Source organism: Halichoerus grypus, chromosome 5 (assembly GCF_964656455.1).
Source record: "Halichoerus grypus chromosome 5, mHalGry1.hap1.1, whole genome shotgun sequence".
Classification (NCBI taxonomy): domain Eukaryota; kingdom Metazoa; phylum Chordata; class Mammalia; order Carnivora; family Phocidae; genus Halichoerus; species Halichoerus grypus.
In genome coordinates this window covers 7,922,218-7,943,036 of record NC_135716.1, presented here as the reverse complement: position 1 = coordinate 7,943,036, position 20,819 = coordinate 7,922,218, and the positions used below count along the sequence as shown (strand labels likewise).

General features: G+C 45.8%; 1 protein-coding gene across 7 annotated transcripts in view; it reads right to left on the bottom strand.

The window, feature by feature from the left end:
* The window catches only part of ZFAT (zinc finger and AT-hook domain containing), a 199,637-nt gene that overhangs the window by 24,152 nt on the left and 154,666 nt on the right, over window positions 1–20,819 (bottom strand). For 3 of the 7 annotated variants that reach the window (XM_036086345.2, XM_078071973.1, XM_036086346.2), the window contains 2 exons: window positions 11,317–11,435; window positions 1,479–1,605 (listed from right to left, as the gene is read on the bottom strand). In XM_036086345.2, the coding sequence (XP_035942238.1) occupies window positions 1,479–1,605; window positions 11,317–11,435 (246 nt within the window). Of the gene's footprint in view, window positions 1–1,478; window positions 1,606–11,316; window positions 11,436–16,008; window positions 16,231–20,819 lie in introns of those variants that run through there. The other 4 variants (XR_013447667.1, XM_078071975.1, XM_078071974.1 and 1 more) reach the window with 4 other exon arrangements.

Below are 20,819 nucleotides of genomic sequence, written 5' to 3'. Positions count from 1 at the left end.
TCTCTCTCTACGTAAGGGGGGGTGTGTGAACTGTGCCTTGCAGCCAACCACTCTGAACATCCAAAGACTAAACAAAATATTTACCTTAAGAACTTACTGAGCTAAGTCAGGTTTAACTCCTCATGCACTTACTCCCTTGGTGACCATTAATCAGGCCTGTCACCAGGAGCATGGCTCCCAGGGGGAATACAAAGATCTGCCTCCATCTAACACTCTCTCTCCTCCTCCTTCGGGACTCATGAGACAGATCTGTAAGCAAATTATTCCCGCACCAGGCTGGTCCCGTCTCGGGGCAATCAGGGGAACGCCGCAGAAAAGTCAGGTGGGTCCCCAGCAGATGACATGCGATCTGAACACTGAAGGTACAGGTGAGGTGGCCAGAAAAAGTGTAGGGGAAGGAACAGACCGTGTCCCAGAGATCACACACAGCAGTGCAGGTGTGGGGAAAAAGGAGCACCTGCTGAGTCTTCAGGGGAGAGCAATCTCAGGGCGGGGTAGAAAGGGATGATGTGCAGGGAGCCAGGACCCACAGCTGGCGCGCCTGGCTCGATGGGCTGCAAGGTCTGAGCCTTATCCCAAGAGCCAGGAAGAGACACGAGAGAGGCCTCAGAAGGAATGTGTGCGCGCATGGGGGATGAAGGCACAGGGCTTAGCAGTCGCTGAAGCCACTGAACACGAAGGAAGCAAGCACAGACTCAGCCAGGGCCTCAGCTCCGGGTGCCCCATTTAACAGCCTCAGCCGGGCCGCTCCCCTCCGCTGAACCTGCCGCTCTAACCAGCCACCACGGGGAAGCGCAGTCTCTGGAAGGCCCTCAAGCTCTGGCAGCCCAACGAGCCCAGCCGTAAATAATCCGCCCAAAGGACTGTTTTACTCAGGTTGCTTATGACCTGGGCTTTAGGGCTTTAAGAACCCGGCAACACTGGCGATTTCCTACCTCCTGCCACTACCTAATACTTTCCTCTGAACGCAAATCAGGCTGTGGTCACACATTAACTCGGGCTCCATCCAAGTGCTGAAAAGGACTAAGAAAGCCTAAGGCTGGAATCACCGCTGGGGTGACACAGTGGTCTGATTTTAAAATTGATCTAATACTTGAAAACGATGACATTTGATGTAAAAATCCTGCTTTGGGGCTTTTCAGAAGACTGGGACACGGGCAGTGCCGGGCTCGAGGCTCTGCAAGGTGGCCGCGGCAAGGTGAGCAGCTGTGCCCTCAGTCCCGCTCATGCCACCGCTGTCCCTGGAGCAGAAACAAGCCCCTCCCCCCACCCCCGGAAGAGAGGCCCACAGGGAGCCAGGGATGGGGACACCCAGACCACAGGATCAGCTCCAGCTCTCAGCTGAGCCCTGCCAGCAAAGCCCCCTCCACCCCTGTGGAAGCATTCACACATTCATTCATTCATTCAGCATGCCCACTAAAGAGCAGCTCGAAGGTCGCTGGAAAGTGTCTGAGGGGACAGAGCGTGTGCTCTCTCACCACTCTCCGAAGTATATCTCAGGTCCTGGAGCGCGGCCACGGCTGCCTGCGTGCCCTGAACGTCCTCTTCGGCTTCTGTGATGTGCACGTACTGGGTGGAGGGCTCCTCGGGGGTCTCTGTCACTGGCTAAACAAAAACAGGCTCATCTGAGTGATCTTCTGGAAGACTACCTGTTACCCGCCAGTCCCAGGATAACGTATGGAGACAAATCAAAGGCATACGAGCAAACCTCTGCGACACCTCATTTACCTGGCATCCCTGAGAGATCAGCTGCTCCAATAAAAACACACTTCCCTTTTTCCCATCACATGTCTTTTCCTGCTTTGTCGAAGATTATTTGACCATAGAGGGTCCATATCTGGGTGCTCTATTCTGTTCCATTGGTCTAGATGTCTGTTTTTGTGCCAGTACCATGCTGTCTTGGTGATCACAACTTTGTAATATAGCTTGAAATCCGGCAACAAGATGCCCCCAGCTTTGTTTTTCTTTTTCAACATTTCCTTGGCGATTCGGGGTCTTTTCTGATTCCATACAAATTTTAGGATTGTTTGTCCCAGCACTTTGAAAAACATCATTGGAATTTTGATCGGGATGGCATTGAAGGTATAGTTTGCTCTGGGTATCATAGACATTTTAACAATGTTTATTTTTCCAACCCATGAGCATGGAATATTTTTCCATCTTTTTGTGTCTTCTTCAATTTCGTTCATGAGTGTTCTGTAGTTCCTAGAGTATAGATCCTTTACCTCTTTGGTTAAGGTTTATTCCGAGGTATCTTATGGTTTTTGGTGCTACTGTAAATGGAATCGATTCTCTAATTTCTCTTTCTACAGTTGCATTGTTAGTGTACAAGAAAGCAACTGATTTCTGTGCATTGATTTTGTATCCTGCCACATTACTAATTGCTGTATGAGTTCTAGTAATTTGGGGGTGGAGTCTTTGGCTTTTCCACATAAAGTATCATGTCATCTGTGAAGAGAGAGTTTGACTTCTTCTTTGCCAATTTGAATGCCTTTTATTTCTTTTTGTTATCTGATTGCTGTTGCTAGGACTTCTAGTACTATGCTGAACAATAGTGGCGAGAGTGGACATCCTTGACGTGTTCCTGATCTTAAGGGAAAGGCTCTCAGCTTTTCCCCATTGAGGATGATATTCGCTGTGGGTTTTTCATAGATGGATTTTATGAACTTGAGGAATGTTCCCTCTGTCCCTATACTCTGAAGAGTTTTAATCAGGAAAGGATGCTGTATTTTGTCAAATGCTTTTTCTGCATCAATTGAGAGGACTATATGGTTCTTTTCTCTCCTCTTATTAATGTGTTCTATCACACTGATTGATTTACGAATGTTGAACCACCCTTGCATCCCAGGGATAAATCCCACTTGGTCGTGGTGGATGATCCTTTCAATAAATGGTGCTGAGAAAATTGGACAGCCACATGCAGAAGAATGAAACTCGACCATTCTCTAACACCATACACAAAGATAAACTCAAAATGGATGAAAGACCTCAATGTGAGACAAATCCATCAAAATCCTAGAGGAGAACATAGGCAGTAACCTCTTTGACATCAGCCACAGTAACTTCTTTCAAGATACATCTCCAAAAGCTAGTGAAACAAAAGCAAAAATGAACTTTTGGGACTTCATCAAGATAAAAAGCTTCTGCACAGCAAAGGAAACAGTCAACAAAACAAAGAGGCAATCCACAGAATAGGAGAAGATATTTGCAAATGACACTACAGATAAAGGGCTGGTATCCAAGATCTATAAAGAACTTCTCAAACTCAACACCCAAAAAACAAATAATCAAGTCAAAAAATGGGCAGAAGATATGAAGAAGACACACAAATGGCTAACAGACACATGAAAATATGTTCATCATCATTAGCCATCAGGGAAATTCAAATCAAAACCACACTGAGATACCACCTTACACCAGTTAGAATGGCAAAAATGGACAGGGCAAGAAACAACAAATGTTGGAGAGGTTGTGGAGAAAGGGGAACCCTCCTACACTGTTGGTGGGAATGGAAGTTGGTACAGCCACTTTGGAAAACAGTGTGGAGGTTCCTCAAAAAGTTAAAAATAGAGCTACCCTATGACCCAGCAATTGCACTCCTGGGTATTTACCCCAAAGACACAGATAGAGTGAAAAGAAGGGCCATATGCACCCCAATGTTCATAGCAGCAATGTCCGCAATAGCCAAACTGTGGAAAGAGCCGAGACGTCCTTCAACAGATGAATGGATAAAGAAGATGTGGTCCATATATACAATGGAATATTACTGAGCCATCAGAAAGGATGAATACCCAACTTTTACATCAACATGGATGGGACTGGAGGAGATTATACTAAGTGAAATAAGTCAAGCAGAGAAAGACAATTATCATATGGTTTCACTCATTTGTGGAACATAAGGAATAGCATGGAGGACATTAGGAGAAGGAAGGGAAAAATGAAGGGGGGGAATCGGAGGGAGAGATGAACCATGAGAGCCTATGGACTCTGAGAAATAAACAGGGTTTTAGAGGGGAGGGGAGAGGGGGGATTGGTTAGCCCGGTGATGGGTATTAAGGAGGGCATGTACTGCATGGAGCACTGGATGTTATACGAAAACAATGGATCGTGGATCACTACATCAAAAACTAATGACGTACTGTATGGTGACTAACATAACATAATAAAATTTAAAAAATTAAACAAAAACAAAAACAAACAAAAAAAACACTTTCCAAAATGGAAACTCCTCTTTGCAAATACTGAGACATTTTTAAAGCAGCTCTGGTAGAAAGCTTCCTGCCACACATTCTTGCCTTGGGGACCAGAGTGTGATGTTCACAATTAGAGATTAGACACGCGCAGAGATTCTTGTGTGTGCTCTTCTGACGGCCGCTGCCTCCTCCCACCGCTGCCCGAGCCATCCTGATCTTCCCGGCTCTGGGGCCTTGTGCCGTCAGGCCCCCAGAGAGAGGGCGCGGCAGAGCTGCAGGTGGAAGGGAGCAGGGCGGGCAACTCTGTCACCCAGGTCAAGTTTGCAGCACAAGTCCTGGCACCGAGTAAGAGCTCAGTCCGCCATGGCTATTCCAACCAGTCTTATTTTTATACGAAGGAGACGATAAACAACGGACCACGGGAAACACATCTGCAAAATCAGGTGTTGGGAGGGTAGGAGGGGCTGAAGCGACATTCACGGGTGCCGCAAACCTCAGGAGAGAAGAGGTGGGCCAGAACTCAGCATGTCACAAGAAATCGGCATGAATAACGGCCTCTTTCTGGAAGGGCCGGGGAACCATAAGGCAGGAAACATGAACGTCCACCAACAAAGAAGAATAGGAAGGAGGACTTGACACAAAATTTACAGGTGCCAAAGTTACACTCTCTAAGTACTTATCGGTAATGGACACAGTTCAGAATGGCAGGTAATTCTTCTCTTACAGCCAAGGCGCCAAGTGTCTTTCAAGATTCCCAGCCTGACACACAGTAGACACCCAAGAAAAATGTGATGATTGCATAAATGAACAACAACAAAAAAAAAAACCCTACTTCCTTTTAAGTACCATTAAGCCACAAATTGCCCAACACTGACTGGGCCCAAGGAATGTCTTAGCCCGTGAAAAACAGCTTCTTCCTCGCTGGGGGAGCTCTGTGTAATGATCACACGTGGGAAGGATGGGCTTTGCAAGGCATTCTGGGGAGCCAAACGACAGCCCAAACTGGTGGATAGGCAGCTTGTCATCCCACAGGTAACCGACCACCTGAGCCCAGCTTCTCGGCTGCTCTAGTCTCTCATTTCTGGAGACGAGTACATGGCTTTGTGTGAACTATTTTCACTGGGTTCAAAGCTCTCCTCCTTAACGTGTTGGGATCTGCAGGAAGCAAGGCCTTCAGAGCAGAGGGGCACTACCACACACACTTACAAAAGCACCAACTGACAGAGAGACGTGGGGTATTACGTCAAGAATTGGCATTCCAATGCCTGTTTGTTAACAGAGAGCAAAACCTTGCAGTATGAACTTGAAACATGAGGACTATATGTTTTCCCTTAGACGAGGATGTGATGTTGATGACACCACCACCAATAATCATAGCTGCTGCCAAATACTGGGGGTCCTGCGGGCCTCCCAGGAACTAGCTATGGACCTCAATAATTTGATATCATGTCTCTTGGGTATTATTAGCCTCACTGTATGGATCAGAGGATGGAGAACACAGAGGTTAAATAATGGTTTCTAGTCAAACCATTTATACAGGATAGCACCAGGATTCAAAGTCTGTCAAATTCCAATGCACATACTTCCTATATTTTCTTATAGAAAATTCCCCACACACACAACCACAGGGGGATGAACCCTCAGTGTACACATCACCCAACTTGAATAATTATCAATTCATGACCAGTCTTAGTTCCCCTCTGTCCCCACACACACTCCACGCCCTGCCCTTGGAATATTTTGAAGCAAATGCAGAAGTCATAGCATTTTATCTACAAATATTTTAGAAGGTATCTCCGAAAGATAAAACCCTTTCAAAACACAAGCACAACACCACTGTGACATCAAACACCAAACAGTAAGTCCTTAATGTGACCACAAGCCAGGCCATGTCCTTGTGCCTCCAGTATCTTATTTCCCATAACTGACCCTTCAAATCAAATTTAAGTCACTGAATCCATGTATTAGAATGGGCTGACATGTCTCATAAGACTTTTATTTATAGGTTCTCCCTCCGTTCTGACTCCGACCCCCCAACCCTGAATTACAGTTCTGTTGGGGAAAGTGGGCTGTTTGCAGAGTTTCCAATAGTCTGAACTTTGCTGATGGCACCACTATGGAATCACTGAATGTCCACTGTGTTTTCTGGCCACTGTGTTTCCTGCAAGTTGGTAGATGTAGAAGCTTAATCAGATACCGGTTCCCTTTTTGGCAAGAATGTTTCATGAGTTATATGGTGTACTTCTAACAGGAGACACATGACGTCTGGGTGTCTTCATTATTTCTGTGATGTCAGTAGGTAAGGGATGGCCACTGCGGGATCCGTGACACCATTAGGGGCTTGCAAAATGGCGATACTGTCGATCTTCATTTGTTAGCTGGAAAACATCTATAAATAGAAGCTTCTCCTCACCAAACATTTGGTTATATTGAGGTATAGTTAGTTTAGAAAAGATTAAAATAACTATTTGACTCTGGGCCTTTATTTACCAAAACAGAGTTGATGCCCTAATATCCTACAAAGGTGACTGAGTTTTCTCCCCAATGTCAGTACAAACCCATGGACTGAAATATTCTTGATGTGTTTCACTGTACTTACTAAACACTAGCAACAGGCTCAGAGTTACGCTATCAGCCCCCCTCCCCACTGCCAACAACAGAATAACTGAAAACAGTACGTGTCTTTGCAGTTCTATTTGCCCTTAGCTTATATCCCACTAGGAGGGGCAAACTCCTATCTTAAAGTCTGTGGAAATAGTCCCTCTGTGTAGCTAAGCCATCATTTTGATATACAGTTAGAATCATTTATTTCACTTTCCTCTCAATTTTTAGGACTTGCATTTTTTTAAACTTCGATTTTTTTTTTTAGTATTATATGAAATATATCCATGGTTTCAGAGTCACGTCTGTACAACTGGATGTGCGAAGAGACATCTGGCTTCTCTCTTTATCCCCTCCATTTTGGTGTGGCCCTACCTCTCCACATAAAATGCCCCCCCCCCGTTTTTTATGACTATTTTATTTTGAAATATTTTTCGATTTACAGAAGAGTTGCAAAGATAAAACCAAGAGTTCCTATATACCCTTCACCCAACTTCCCCTCACGTTAACATCTGACGCAACCGTGGTACAATTATCAAAGCCCAGAATTAACACTGGAACCATACTATTAACAACAGACTTTACCCGGATTTAACAGCTTACTCCCTGGTGTCCTTTTTCTGTTCCGGGACCCAGGGCTCAGTCACCAAGTTTCCATGGTGTCCTCCAACCAGGGACAGCTCCTCAGGCTTTCCTGGTCTTTTGTGAGCATGACACTCTTGAGGAATCCTGGTCAGGTATCTGATTACACACATCGACACATCATTTGGATACATCTGACGGTTTCTCATGAGTAGACAGAGGTTGAGGCTTTTTTGAAGAATACCATGGCGGGGAAGGAGCATGCCCTTCTCCTCATCACGTCAGGTGGCACACGATGTCATTGTGACTTACTACTGGGGATGCTAACCTCTGGTCGCACGGTTAGCATGGGTCTGCCAGATGCCTCTACTGAATAGTTTACTACTTTCCCTCTGTGATCTAGTGACTATCTGGGGGGAGAGATTTTGAGGCTATGTAAATGTTCTGTTTCTCCTTATATTCTGTCTAATTTCAGCGCCCATTGATGGACTTGCCTGCAGCGATGATTACTATGGTGTTCTAATGCGAATTCTCTATTTCCCTCATTCCTCCCAAGTATATCCCTTAGAATTCTGTGCACAAGAACTGTTCCTTCCCCACCATTTGTTCATATTAGTATGGACTCACTGATATTTATTTTATTCTTTGAGTTGTAGTACACTATCATTGTTTATTTTTCTTATTTTTTAAAGATTTTATTTATTTATTTGAGAGAGAAAGAGCACACAGGCGGTGGGGGGGGGGGCAGAGGGAGGAGAATCAGACTCCCTGCTGAACAGGGAGCCCTACTTAAGGCTCGAACCAGGACCCTGAGATCATGACCTGAGCCCAAGGCAGATGCTTAACCAACTGAGCCACCCAGGCGCCCTGATCATTGTTTAGTTATTTAAATTGTTCCGGCTCTGGCCATTGGGAACTTTTTGGGTTGTCTCTTGTATCCTTTTGACATGCCTCCATCTTTCGGGAGGTGGGGGTGGGGGGAGAAGCATGTTGTTACTTTCTAGGACCACAAAATACTCTAGGATCATCTTACATATTTTCTGCCACAGCTCTGGAATTCACTTTTCAAAGGACCCTGGTTGCTTTTATTGGAGACTCCTATTAGAAACCGAGATCTTGGGAGGTGTACTCACGGCCACTGAGTGTCACTGCTTCTGGGCTCTCAGCACAAAAGGCTAAGAAACAAATGTACATGGACTGTGTATAGGCACACATCTGGACTTAGCACACAAGGAACCTATTCCTCTATCTAAACCTATAATACATAATAGGGCTGTGATAAATAGCGTGGCAGACACCTTTTCTCATTTTGTCAGCATTACTTTAGGGTACTTTTCTAGTGGTGGGATTGTTTAGTTGATGGATAAAAAAGTGCACAAGTGATTTTACTAGATGTTGCTAAATTCCCATTCATAGAGATAGTAACATTTTGCATTCCCACCCGCAATGCATGCGAGTGCATTTTCCCCTCAGCCTCTCCAACAGAGAGGATGTCCAATTCTGGATTCTAATAGGTAAGAAGTTCTCTCTCTGTTTCCATCAACACGTGCTATGTGTCAGGTTGATCATGTTTTCAGATATTCAAAGTCACCTGCATTTCTTTTTCTGTGAACCTTTCTTATCTCTTGCCCATTTTCCCACAGGGCTGTTGATCATTATTTTTATGAGACTTCTGTAACGTCAAGATACTCATCTTTTTTCTACTATATGAACCACGAGTATTTTGTTGTCATTTGTCTCTTGAGCTTTTTTATGAGTTCTTTCCCATAAGACTTTTTAAAATGTAGTCAGTTGTTCTCAGTCTTTCTCCTTGATGAATCTGGATTCTGAGTCATAGTGAGGCAAGCTCTCCACACTCTGAATTTAGACATGAATTCATTCACTCGGGTTTTTCTTCTGGTATTCCTAAAATGTCACTGTTTTTACATTTAAATCTCTGATCTTTTCGCTCTTGCCTCTCTCTACATATACAAGCTATTCATTATTTTATGTTTATGTTTCAACCTGATGCTTATCATGCTAGTAGTTTTTCATTCCTTCTTTTGGATTTTCCAAAAATAGAATTCTGCCATCTTCAGATACCTTATTTCTTCCCTTCCAATGCCTTTTTTTTTTAAGATTTTATTTATTGGACAGGGGGAGAGAGAGAGAGAGAGCACGTGCACAAGCAGGTGGAGAAGCAGAGGGAGAGGGAGAAGCAGGCTCCGCACTGAGCAGGGAGCCTGCCATGGTACTCGATCCCAGGGATCCAGGCCACGACCTGAGCTGAAGGCAGATGCTTAACTGACTGAACCACCCAGTCGCCCTCTTCCCTTCCAATTCTTTTTTCTTTTACTTTGAAAGAGAGAGAGCATGAGCAGGGGAAGGGGGAAAAGCAGACTCCCCTGCTGAGCAGGGAGCCTCACACGGGGCTCGATCCCAGGACCCCGCAATCATGACCTGAGCTGAAGGTAGTCACTTAACCGACTGCCTTCCCTTCCCTTCCAATTCTTAATGTCACTATTTACTCTGCCTTGTCGGACACATTGGCTGATACCTCCCAACTGATGTTCAAGAGCAGAGCTCCTGGGGCATCCTCATCTTGTTCCTGATTCAAGAAGACACCCTCCAGTGTTCCCTCACCAAGTAAGATGCTAGCTAGAAAACTGCATGGATGTATTTTTCCATGTTAAGGATATATTCACCCAGTTGTACTTTATTGACTGTTTTTAATCTGCTGACGCTTAAGTTTGTCAAGTGCCTTTTCTGAATATGTGAAGATAATCATTTCATTTTTCTCCCTAGTTCTATTATGATGATGGATTATATTAAAATACTCCCTCCTATTGAACCATCCTTTCCTCGCGTTCTGGAATCATCCTCACACTCTCGTGATGTATTACTCTTTTATTTTTTTTTTATTTTAAAGAATTTTACTTATTTATTTGAGAGGGAAAGAGAATGAGAGAGAGAGAGAGAGAGAGAGAGCATGAGAGGGGGAGGGTCAGAGGGAGAAGCAGACTCCCTGCCAAGCAGGGAGCCCGATGCGGGAAACTCGATCCCGGGACTCCAGGATCATGACCTGAGCTGGAGGCAGTCACTTAACCGACTGAGACACTCAGGCGCCCTGTATTATTTTTTTCATGTGTTCTTGGATTGTTTTTAAAGCCCTTACTCTTAATCACCGTATGCTGATGCTCCAGAAAATGCGTGGATAAGTGGTTCTCATCTGGGGGTGATTTGGGCTCCCGGAGACATCGGCAATGTCACAACTGGGGATGCCACGGTATCGGGGGGTGGGGGGTGGAAGGGGTGGTGGGGTGGAGGTCAATGATACTACTAAACATCCTAAAATGCACAGAATAGCTCCTACAACAGGTTATCATGTCAAAGATCATAATGTCAGCAGTGCTGAGTCTTGGGAAACCCCACCTTACATAAACTGCAATTAGTCCGTGGAGGTGACACTTGGTGCTTGGAAAGAGACAGCTACTGGCTTTGATCACACAGATGTGTTTCCAGCCAGGGGACTGGTTCTAACACCCGAGGGTAAAACAAAGATGGCAGGTGGGACACATGTTCAGCAGCAGGACAGTGGGGCCTAGAATCAGAAGATGGAGCCCTTCCCAGTTCTTCTGGTGAAGACTCACAGTACGCTCCTTGCCTTGCATCCTTCCCTCAGGGGCAAGAGCTGATACTCTGGATTGGTGAATCACAGAAATGCAAATACCAGTGAGAGACCAATACAGACATTCTCCACGCAACTCAGGGTAAGAATTTGCAGGCACAGGCCTGGTCTCACCCCTCCAACAGAAGACAGGCTTTGAAAAGATTTCCTAGTTTCCCGACCAGAAAACCCAGTCCTCTGAGGAGCCGCTGACTATGCCCAGGACCTGGGCCTGCTCGGTCTGTCATCTGTATCTGGAAATGTCAAGATCAATACTGTGCTTTAAAAAGTTACCTCCCACTTGGAATCTCCTTCGTTTTCCACCAACTTCAGGCCATGCTTGTTCTTCAGGTGTCTGTTGAACTCCCATTTGGTGCCGTAGACGAAGCTGCACACAGGGCACTTCAAACCACCTGAAGGCACAGAGGAAAAAGGAGCGTTCACAGCACGGGGAAGTGCCACGGGGCCGCCTCCCGTCCAAACACCTCAAGGCCAGGGAACGCACGGTTCTCTCTGCAGCGCCTACCTCTAGTCCCAGCCTCCCTTCGCAGGAGAGCAGAACAGTGACAGAAGAGCTGGTTCTCAGGACAGAAATGTTAAAGCTTAATGTTTTTCTTTTCATTTTTGAATGAGCGTTTGCAGAGAGTCTAATATATATAATATTTTAGGTGCCAGAGTGACAGAATTCCTGTGGCCATGTGAATACGTGGCCCAAAGGATTCTTTCACTTTTTTCGTTTGAAAAAAGCAAATAACCGAAGGATAAGGCTGCTTTTCTCAATCATCTTTGTCCCCAAATACTAAGACCAAGAGCCAAATTCTCAGTCTCCTTCACATCAAAAGCTAAGCCATTTGTATAAATTCCCATTTGGATTTCCCAGTAAAGAACAAATTAAAAAGTTGGTCACATCCTGAAACGTCACTATTTATTGAGCTGATTACATTTTATACATGTTCTGTGAAGTGTTTGGATTTAAGAGCATGTAAAACTCTAGGGAAAAAAAAAAATAGAAAAAAACCTAAGAATCACACAAAAGATTATTTTTCTAAAATTCTATCAGGAGCAGCAACTAAATTAGTGACTGGGAAAACCCACTTTAACAGGCTGTGAATTCAGAAGCAACCTCTAACCGCTGGGGAAGGCGTCCGGGCAGCAGGCCTCCATATCCACACAGACGATTAGCAGGCCAGAGTCGGCTGCCCCCATGAAGCCGCCACCCTGCGCTGGGTGGGAGCACGTGGGGGGCACAACCGGTCTCCCTACAGCCACTGCTGGTCTGCTCTCCACCCCGCACACGGACGGGGCTTCTAAAAACACAACTAGGGGCATCTGGGTGGCTCAGTTGAGCCTCCAACTCTGGATTTTGGCTCAGGTCATGATCTCAGGGTCGTGGCACTGAGTCCCACGTCAGGCTCTGTGCTTGGCAGGAGTCTGCTTGAGATTCCCTCTCCCTCTGCCCCTCCCCCATCTTGCAAATAAATGAATAAATAAAATAAAAACACAAGCTGAATCACATCTCTCACAGGCGTAAAACCCTCCAATGGCTTTCCATCAGACCCAGAATAAAATCCCAGCTCTTTGCTGTGGCTGTGTGACCTTACCGTCACCCCTGTGTGACCTTGGAGGGAGTAGAGGAATTCCGCCCTGATGATGAAGTTGTCCTGACAAATTACACAATCACCAGGCACATTTCATGGGGATGCATAACACAATGTAAGCCTCTCCCAGATGCAAGTAGGATATGAGTGATCTCCTCAATCAGTTCCGTTGTCGGTGGGATCTGAGGGTGCACAGCTCTGTAATTGGGGTTTCCTGTCTATCACCCAAGGAGCTGAGTGACTCCCCAAACAGTCATGAGCACAAAAGGAAGCCGACCCAGACGGCCAACAGTGCACCCCCTCGTACCGTCAGCTCACGGCTTTACGGCTCACTATGCTGGGAGGGCACGGCACAGCATAGCGGGTCTGACAGAGACAGGGGATGGAATCAGCAGAAAGACTGGCAATACCAAATCATAAACTTCCAGAACATTCCACAGAGGAGGCAGCTCCAACAGATGCTTAGTTTCTGACACTTACACACTCTGCACTCTTTTTTTAGGCCAAACCAAATGGGCTTGTTCTTTCCTGCCTAGATGATAATTAAAAGTAGTTTTGAGCTTCCTTTGTTATCGCTTATTAATCATCTAAAATGATGTATTTTCCTATGGTCATCTTTTAAAACTCTCCAAGGTGTGAGAACCTCTGCCTTTTCATTTGGTTCAACTGACATAGCTCCCCCTACAAAGACTTAACAAGAGGCAGTGAACAAAAGCAACCTAAATGACATTAAAGACTCCTTCTGCAGGACTCTTTAATGGAAACTAATTTAAGGAGAAAAACACCCTTACATTATGTTTTAAATTAAAATGAATATAATGCCCCATATTAATTAAAACTTCAACCTCTGCCACATGGCCTTTAATTAAAGAACAACACATTGAAATACGTAATCTAGACTAAATGCAGAACTATGCCACTTAATTGACATCAAAGCTGAGAGAAATTAATTTCTAGTTCAATTCATTACACTCTTAGGCAATGCACAATAAAGGTCATGGAAGACTTGGTGCATTTACTTGTGGCGCTGATATAAAGCACACACCATAAAACCCGCAAACCTCTAAATCACAATTGCCTCAGAAGGCATGACGAAGCAGCAAAGGCACAGAACTCTAGGCGCAATTTGAAAAATCAATCATGGCATCTTTTGCTCTTTTTGGAATGCAGTGTTCTGGAAGAGTTTTAGGCATTAAAATATCTTTGTTCCTTTGTGGTGGGTGACCTTATTGAAAATCCAACTTTATTTCCAATAACATGACTCCTGGAGCAGCACAGAGCATTGGGTTGGGCAGTCAGATACCAGAATTTGGCACTTGCTCATGTGACCCAGAGGCCACTTCCTAAAACTCTAAGGGCTTTGTTTTCTCTAGGGGGAAATGTTAAAGCTCTTATCTTCAGAAAAAAGGCACTCCAGGGGCACCTGGATGGCTCAGTTGGTTCAGTGTCTGCCTTGGCCTGGATCATGATCTCAGAGCCCCGCTTCGGGGTCCCTGCTCAGCGAGGAGCCTGCTTCTCCCTCTCTCTCTGCTACTCCCCCTGCTTGTGCTCTCTCTCTCTGAAATAAACAAATAAAATCTTAAAAAAAAAAAAAAAGGCACTCCAGTAGGCAGAATAATGGACGCCCAAAGATATTCACGTCAGGGAGAAAAGGGGCCCCTCGTGCACCGTTGGTGACGATGTAAATCGACGCAGCCACTGTGGCAAACAGTATGAAGGTTCCTCAAAAAATTAAAAATACTACCATCATATGATACAGCCCTTCCACTGCCGGGTTTATATCGGAAGGAAATGAAAACAGAATTTCAAAGCGATACCTGTACTCCCACGTTCACTGCAATGTGATTCACAATAGCCAAGATATGGAAACAACCTCAGTGTCCACCAATAGATGAATGGATAAAGGAGTCGGGATGTGTACACACACACACACACACACACACACACACACACACACAGGAATATTAGTAAGCCATGAAAAGGAAAGAAATCCTGACATTTTCGACAACATGGGCGGACCTAGAGGACATTATGCTAAGGGAAGTCAGTCAGACAGAGAAGACAAATACTGCATTGTATCCCTTATATGGGAAATTAAAAAAAAAAAAAAGTTGAACTCAGAAACAGAGCAGAAAAGTGGTTGCCAGGAGCTGGGGGACAGGGGAAGTAGGGAGAGACTGGTAAAGAGTATACACTTGTACACTTGCAGTTGTAAGATGAATAAGGTCTGAGGGTCTAATGTGAAACACGGTGACAATCGCTGATAACTGAAGTTCACGAAGAGAGCAGAACTTAAAACATTCTCAACAACAGTGAAAGGATTTTATTAGCTGACTAGAGGATGAGAATCCTAAATATCTTACAGCTTTGTGAATGATACCCCAATAATGCTGAAAAAAAAAAAAAAAGCAGTGGGGACCTGTCAGTAAATTGGCCTGGGCTCTATTGACAATGTGACCCCACCTGAAACAGGTGGGGGTCCTGGCCCCCAGGAGCTGACCATGTGAAATGGAATGTGCATAGATAAACAACAAAGACAGTATGTGGGGTTTTTATTATGATGGAAAATAAATAAACATAGAAAAAGAAAAACAAAAGAAAGATATTCAGATCCTGATCCCTGCAACAGGGGAGTGTTACCTCGCATGGCAAGAAGAGACATGGAAGTTGTGATTCGTCAAGGACCTTGAGATGGGGAGATTATTCTGGATTGTCCAGGCAGGACTAATGTAATCACAAGGGTCCTTACAAAGAGGAGGCAGAAGACGGGTCACAGAGAAGCAATAGGAGGAAGACTCACAGCCCCTGCTGGCCATGAGGATGGGGGAAGGAAGGGGCTCCAGGCAAGGGCAGCCTCTGGAAGCTGGACAAAGCAGGAGAACACACTGCCTGTCCCCTGGAGACTCCAGAAGGAATACGGATTTGTTAGCAAACCTGACTTCAGCCTGTGAGACCTATCTTGGACATCTGACCTTCAGAACCGTAAGACAATGAATCTGTGTGGTTTAAACCACTGCCAAGTCTCTGGTCATTTGTTATAGCTTCAGTAAGAGACTAATACAAGCACTCAACAGCAACCGGACCAAAGGAGCTCAATTATCAAGGAAAGTGGATACAGAGCAATTTGATTATACAATATTAAGAAGTAAAATGTGCAATCAGACTTTGTGAACATTCTCACTTCTTGTTGTCTCTTAATTCAGTGCCTGTCCTGGGACCCAGCCAGAGCCCCAGCTCAGAAGCAGGATTGTAATCTTAATCCTGTGCAAGCACTAGGTGGAGGGCCCTGGTCACATGGCATGCTGTCAGACAGTATCTGAGTCTCTCTCAAACCCCAGCCCTGCTTCCCAGAAGACGTTCAAGAAAAACAGTGTAAGGGAAAACAGCAGAGGAAAAACAAAGTGCATTTTATTATTAGGCAGGCTGGTATCCCAAACCCCAGTGAGGACCACTAGGGAAACAAGAGTTTAAACAAGTCTCTGCCATTCCTCCTGGTCCCTTTACACGCTCCCCAAAATCTTGGCATCTGAGATCCTCTGGACAACCACAGGGAAGCACTGAAAGAGAGACAGGTCCCAGAGTTAGCCTTGGGTCAGACCAGCAACTAGACCTGGAGACAAAGAAATAAGAAAAAGTCAACAGCACCCCACGTGTCCGACCTTTCAACCCAGCATTATGTGACCACTAGCCAATGCGAAACGATCACTGTCCCAGAACAGGACCATGCCACTTCCCCCTCTTCCTCCTCCTTAACAAGTGCACACTTGAGACAAACTTCAGGGGGCATCGGCCCAGCAGCAGTAAGAATCCAGACTCTGAATCCAGAGCTGGGTGTGGCTCGTGCTCACTCTGTTGCCTGGGCTGATCATTTCCCCCCTCGACTCTGTGTTTCCTCACTTTAAAACAGGAACAGTGAGGGGCGCCTGGGTGGTGCAGTCGGCAAAGCGTCTGACTCTTGATTTCATCTCACGTCAGGATCTCAGGGTCCTGAGATCAACCCTCACACTGGGGTTCTCTCTCAGTGGGAGTCTGCTTGGGACTCTCTCTCCCCGTCGCCCTCCGACCCTCCCCCCATTTGCACACTCTCTCTCTAAAATAAATAAATAAATCTTTAAAAAAAAAAAACAGGAATGATGATGTCAACCGCACAGGGCCTCTGTGAGAGTGAAATTAACATATAACAACCAACAACACGCATGATGACATCACAGCACTGGAAGCACCTGCCAGTAATATATGGAATCTGGGCCTTAATAAAAACAATTTTTAAAATCCAAATGTCCCAGAATCAGACAACTGACTTTTGTGTTAGCTGATAGTTTCTGGATTTCCTCCTATGCTATTTTCCCCGAATTTGGTGTGAAAAGCTAAGATACGGATATACATCGAAGATGCATACGTACGCACAATTACATTCTTCTCATATGGTAGTTCAAAGTAACGCAAACATTTTTTTGTTAATTTATTTATTTGAGGGAGAGGGCGAGAGAACACAAGTAGGGGGAGTGGGAGAGGGAGAAGCAGGCTCCCCGCTGAGTGCAGAGCCCAATGCAGGGCTCCATCCCAGGACCCAGGATCATGACCTGAGCTGAAAGCAGATGCCTAACCAACTGAGCCACCCAGGTGCCCCCAAAATAATGCAAAGATTTTAGCAGATGCTGCAAATGAAGCCTTCTCCCTGAGCCTGCTCCTCTCACTGCTTCCCGTCCCAACCACTACCCCTGCCTCAATGACCCTGTAACAGCGGGGGCTGGGAGAAGGGTCAGCACCGAGGAGAAGCCTCGAATTCTCCTCCTGTGAGCAGTGCACCTGCTGGGTTACAGTCAGAAGATGGAGCCTTGGAGGAGCTTCCCAGCCCTCATCCCCAGCCCAGGCCACACCGGGGATAAATGCCCCCGTACCCCAGTGTCCAGCGCAGTGCTGAGCAACTAGAGTCCAAGAGATACATGGTGAAGAAAGAACATGGGAATGAACAGGACTGTAAATGTGAGCCATTTATTAAGTGCTACGTGTCAGGCACAGTCTGGGACCTTAGAGATAAGGTGTGGTCCCATAATATCTAATCCCTGTAGCTACCGCTGGGTAGGTATGAGCCCCTCCTCTTCGAAGATGTGGAACGTCAATGTTCAGAGAAGTTAAGTCATCCCAGGGCCACAGTGATCAGACATCCCGGTTCCAAGTCCATCTGACCCGCCTCCCTGCACTCATGTCAACAATCTGGAGTGACTTGAAGGACCACTTTGAGGTCACTGGAAAACGAGCAGCCTGCTCAGTCCCAGCTCTATCCTGCTATGAGCTCCAGGAGTGAGCTAATAATTTGTGAAGCTTAGTGCCAAAGTATCTCATGCCTCTCAACCTGTGATCTAGGGAACGAGCTCTTGAGCTAACTTACTCAGGCATATTTCAAGAGGAAAAATGGGCAGGCCCACTGCAGCAATACAACATAAAAATGTGTGTTTGTGTGGGAAAATGCCTCCAACCCATATTAATGAACAAGCGATGGGCTAAGAAAATGAGCAAGAGATTGTCTGACCTGCCTTTGAATGATCAGAAGTCCATCAAATAGAAGCAGGGAATAAAACATGTACCTAGCATTCGGGACAAGTCTAATTACCAGAAAGCACCAGAGTTCTCAGAGAATTGGTGCCTCCTGAGGGGCCGGTGGACACACTGCTGGCATTGTCAGCCCTGTGCCCTGAGGCCCAGAAGTGGGCTGGAGCTGGCTTCAACCAGCTCACAAGCCGGCTGTGCACACCTCTTCCCAGTTAGTGACATCACACTGGTAGCTTAAAATGGGCCACAGTAGAGATCCCTCCACCACAGAAATGGGCAAATGCTGTGAGTCAGGTTCCTGTCTCTCTGCCCCTGGGAGGTAAACATGTACAGAACGCCGCTGGTGGATGCCTGAGCAGCCACCATTCCAGAGGGCTTCTGAGGCCCACTGAAAATAACCCGGACTCCATGGAGAGCACCATGCTACCTTCCCCTAAAACCTACGAGGAACAGAAACATCTCAGCCTTTTAGGCCCCTTCCCTACCTCCTGCACAGCACTGTGCACGGACATCCTTCCCAAATCCCTGAGCATTGTGGATAGGAGAACCTTTGTCCACAACCGATGGCTTTGCCTGTGTCCCAGCGTGACACCACTTAATACGGCTGATGGACAAGCAGTCCCCATCATTTGGAGAAAAACTACATTTTGTTCACGGTTTGTTAATTATGTTATTCTAACACATTCCTCTTTATCAAAACAAGAAATTATAAAGTCCCATGAAGATATTTCCTGATGAGTAGAAGAGAAACACAGAACTGAGCGGGGGCAGAAATAACTTGAAACTAATCAAAAGAAAAGGAAGAATTCCAGTGGTTTCCGAGGACCCAGCATTCCAAACACAGTAACTGCATCCATCCCACTTTGCCCCTCCATTCTCCTTCCTTCTCCCAGACAGGGGAACAGTGTGAGCTTCGTGCTCTTGAGATTTCTAAGCTGCGTCCATGCTCAACCAGCTACCTGATTTCAGACTAGCCTCCCGCCACAACACAATGGCACAACATCTCCTACAAGCTAAGAGACATGTAGTTGTTTCCTTCCTCAATAGGTCTCCTGAAGGGGGCACTGGAAATACACACACACACACACACGAAAGAAGACCAGAAACACCCCTGCAAAGATGAAAATTAAAACCCAGACCCTGTCAGGGAATGCCACCTGATGACCGTCTGAGGAAGCTAACTGAAAATGTAGGGCAAGCAGCAGTTCGGCACTGCAAGGCAATGATGAAAGTTTGGAAGCAGAGAGCAGTGATAAGATCATCACTCAGAGCCCCACGCCTGTCCCAGCAGCCACAGTAAGGGTCTGTCTCCTGCCAACCCACCCCGACAGTGTGAAGGAATGTTAAAAGGAATGTCTAGCCTGCTTCTCCAGCAATCTACGGTGACTCTAAGGCAATTCGTTCTCTCCTCTGTGATTCCTGGATGGGGGTCATCAAAAATGATGCAATGGCTCTAGAGATCTTAGATGTTTTCAGGAGGAAAAAAAAAAAAAGAAAGAATGAAAATGTACTGAGTGCCACTCAGATGTTCTCTCCTTTGACCCTGTCCGCCATCACGAGAGGTGGCCGCTATCAGCTCCGTTTTTAGGTGAAGGCCCTGAGCTGGGGAGCCTGGGTAACTCGCCTGAAAGCACAGCTAAGGGAGGAGGGCAGGGAGGTGAGCCAGGGCTCCCCCATGACACCAGCCCGGGCTCCAGCTCCAGCAAACAGTCCTTAAAATACAAGGCACACACGCCCCGTTACCCCAGATGAATGGCTCTAAAATTATCCTGAGTTTTTATGCTGTTATCTATTTCCATACATCAGCCCTGTCACCGAAAGTGCTGAAGGATTCAGTCAATTCATTTGTTTTATATTGAGATGCATTTCATGGCGATTCCAACGAGCGGAGCCTCGCTCTGCACCGGAAACTCAGAGTGCCCGAAGCTGCTGCAGAGTTAGCATCCCACACCCACGTTTACCGGGGGCAGATTTCTAAAACGGTCCGTGGTTTCCAAGAGTCACAGGACTCAGGAAGTTGTAAAAACGGCTGTACTCTATGTGGCTATCATTTTCTTAGTTGAATTAGTGAAGCGCGGATATAAATACAACAGCACTTCTCTGTCTGGCAACAGCACATGAGCTAAACCTTCTCAAATGGGAATATGTGATCATTTACTGAAACAGGCAGCAAAAAAAAAATCTCTCATACTTTTCAAAAATAGCGGTTTTCATCCATTCTCTTTTCTTTCTTTCTTTCTTTTTTTTTGAGAGAGCGAGAAGCGGGGAAGGGGCAGAGAGAGAATCTTAAGCAGGCTTCACCCTCAGTGCGGAGCCCAATGCAAGGCTCCATCTCAGGACCCCGAGATCATGACCTGAAATCAAGAGTCAGACGCCCAACTAACTGAGCCATCCACCCAGACACCCCTCATCCATTCTCTTTCGTTTAAATGTTCTAAATGGTTTATCCTTTTCAGGATGAATAAGTAATCTGAGCACTCAATAAATATTTTTGGATCATCAAAAGCAGCTCACCTACAAATACGTTTACCATAGCATTATTTATAACTGCAATAAAGGAAAAATCTGGAAACCCTACAATGTCCAACAGGAGCATGGCTAAATAAATGAGGTCCTGACACTGCATGCTAGATCCCAAAAAGCCTT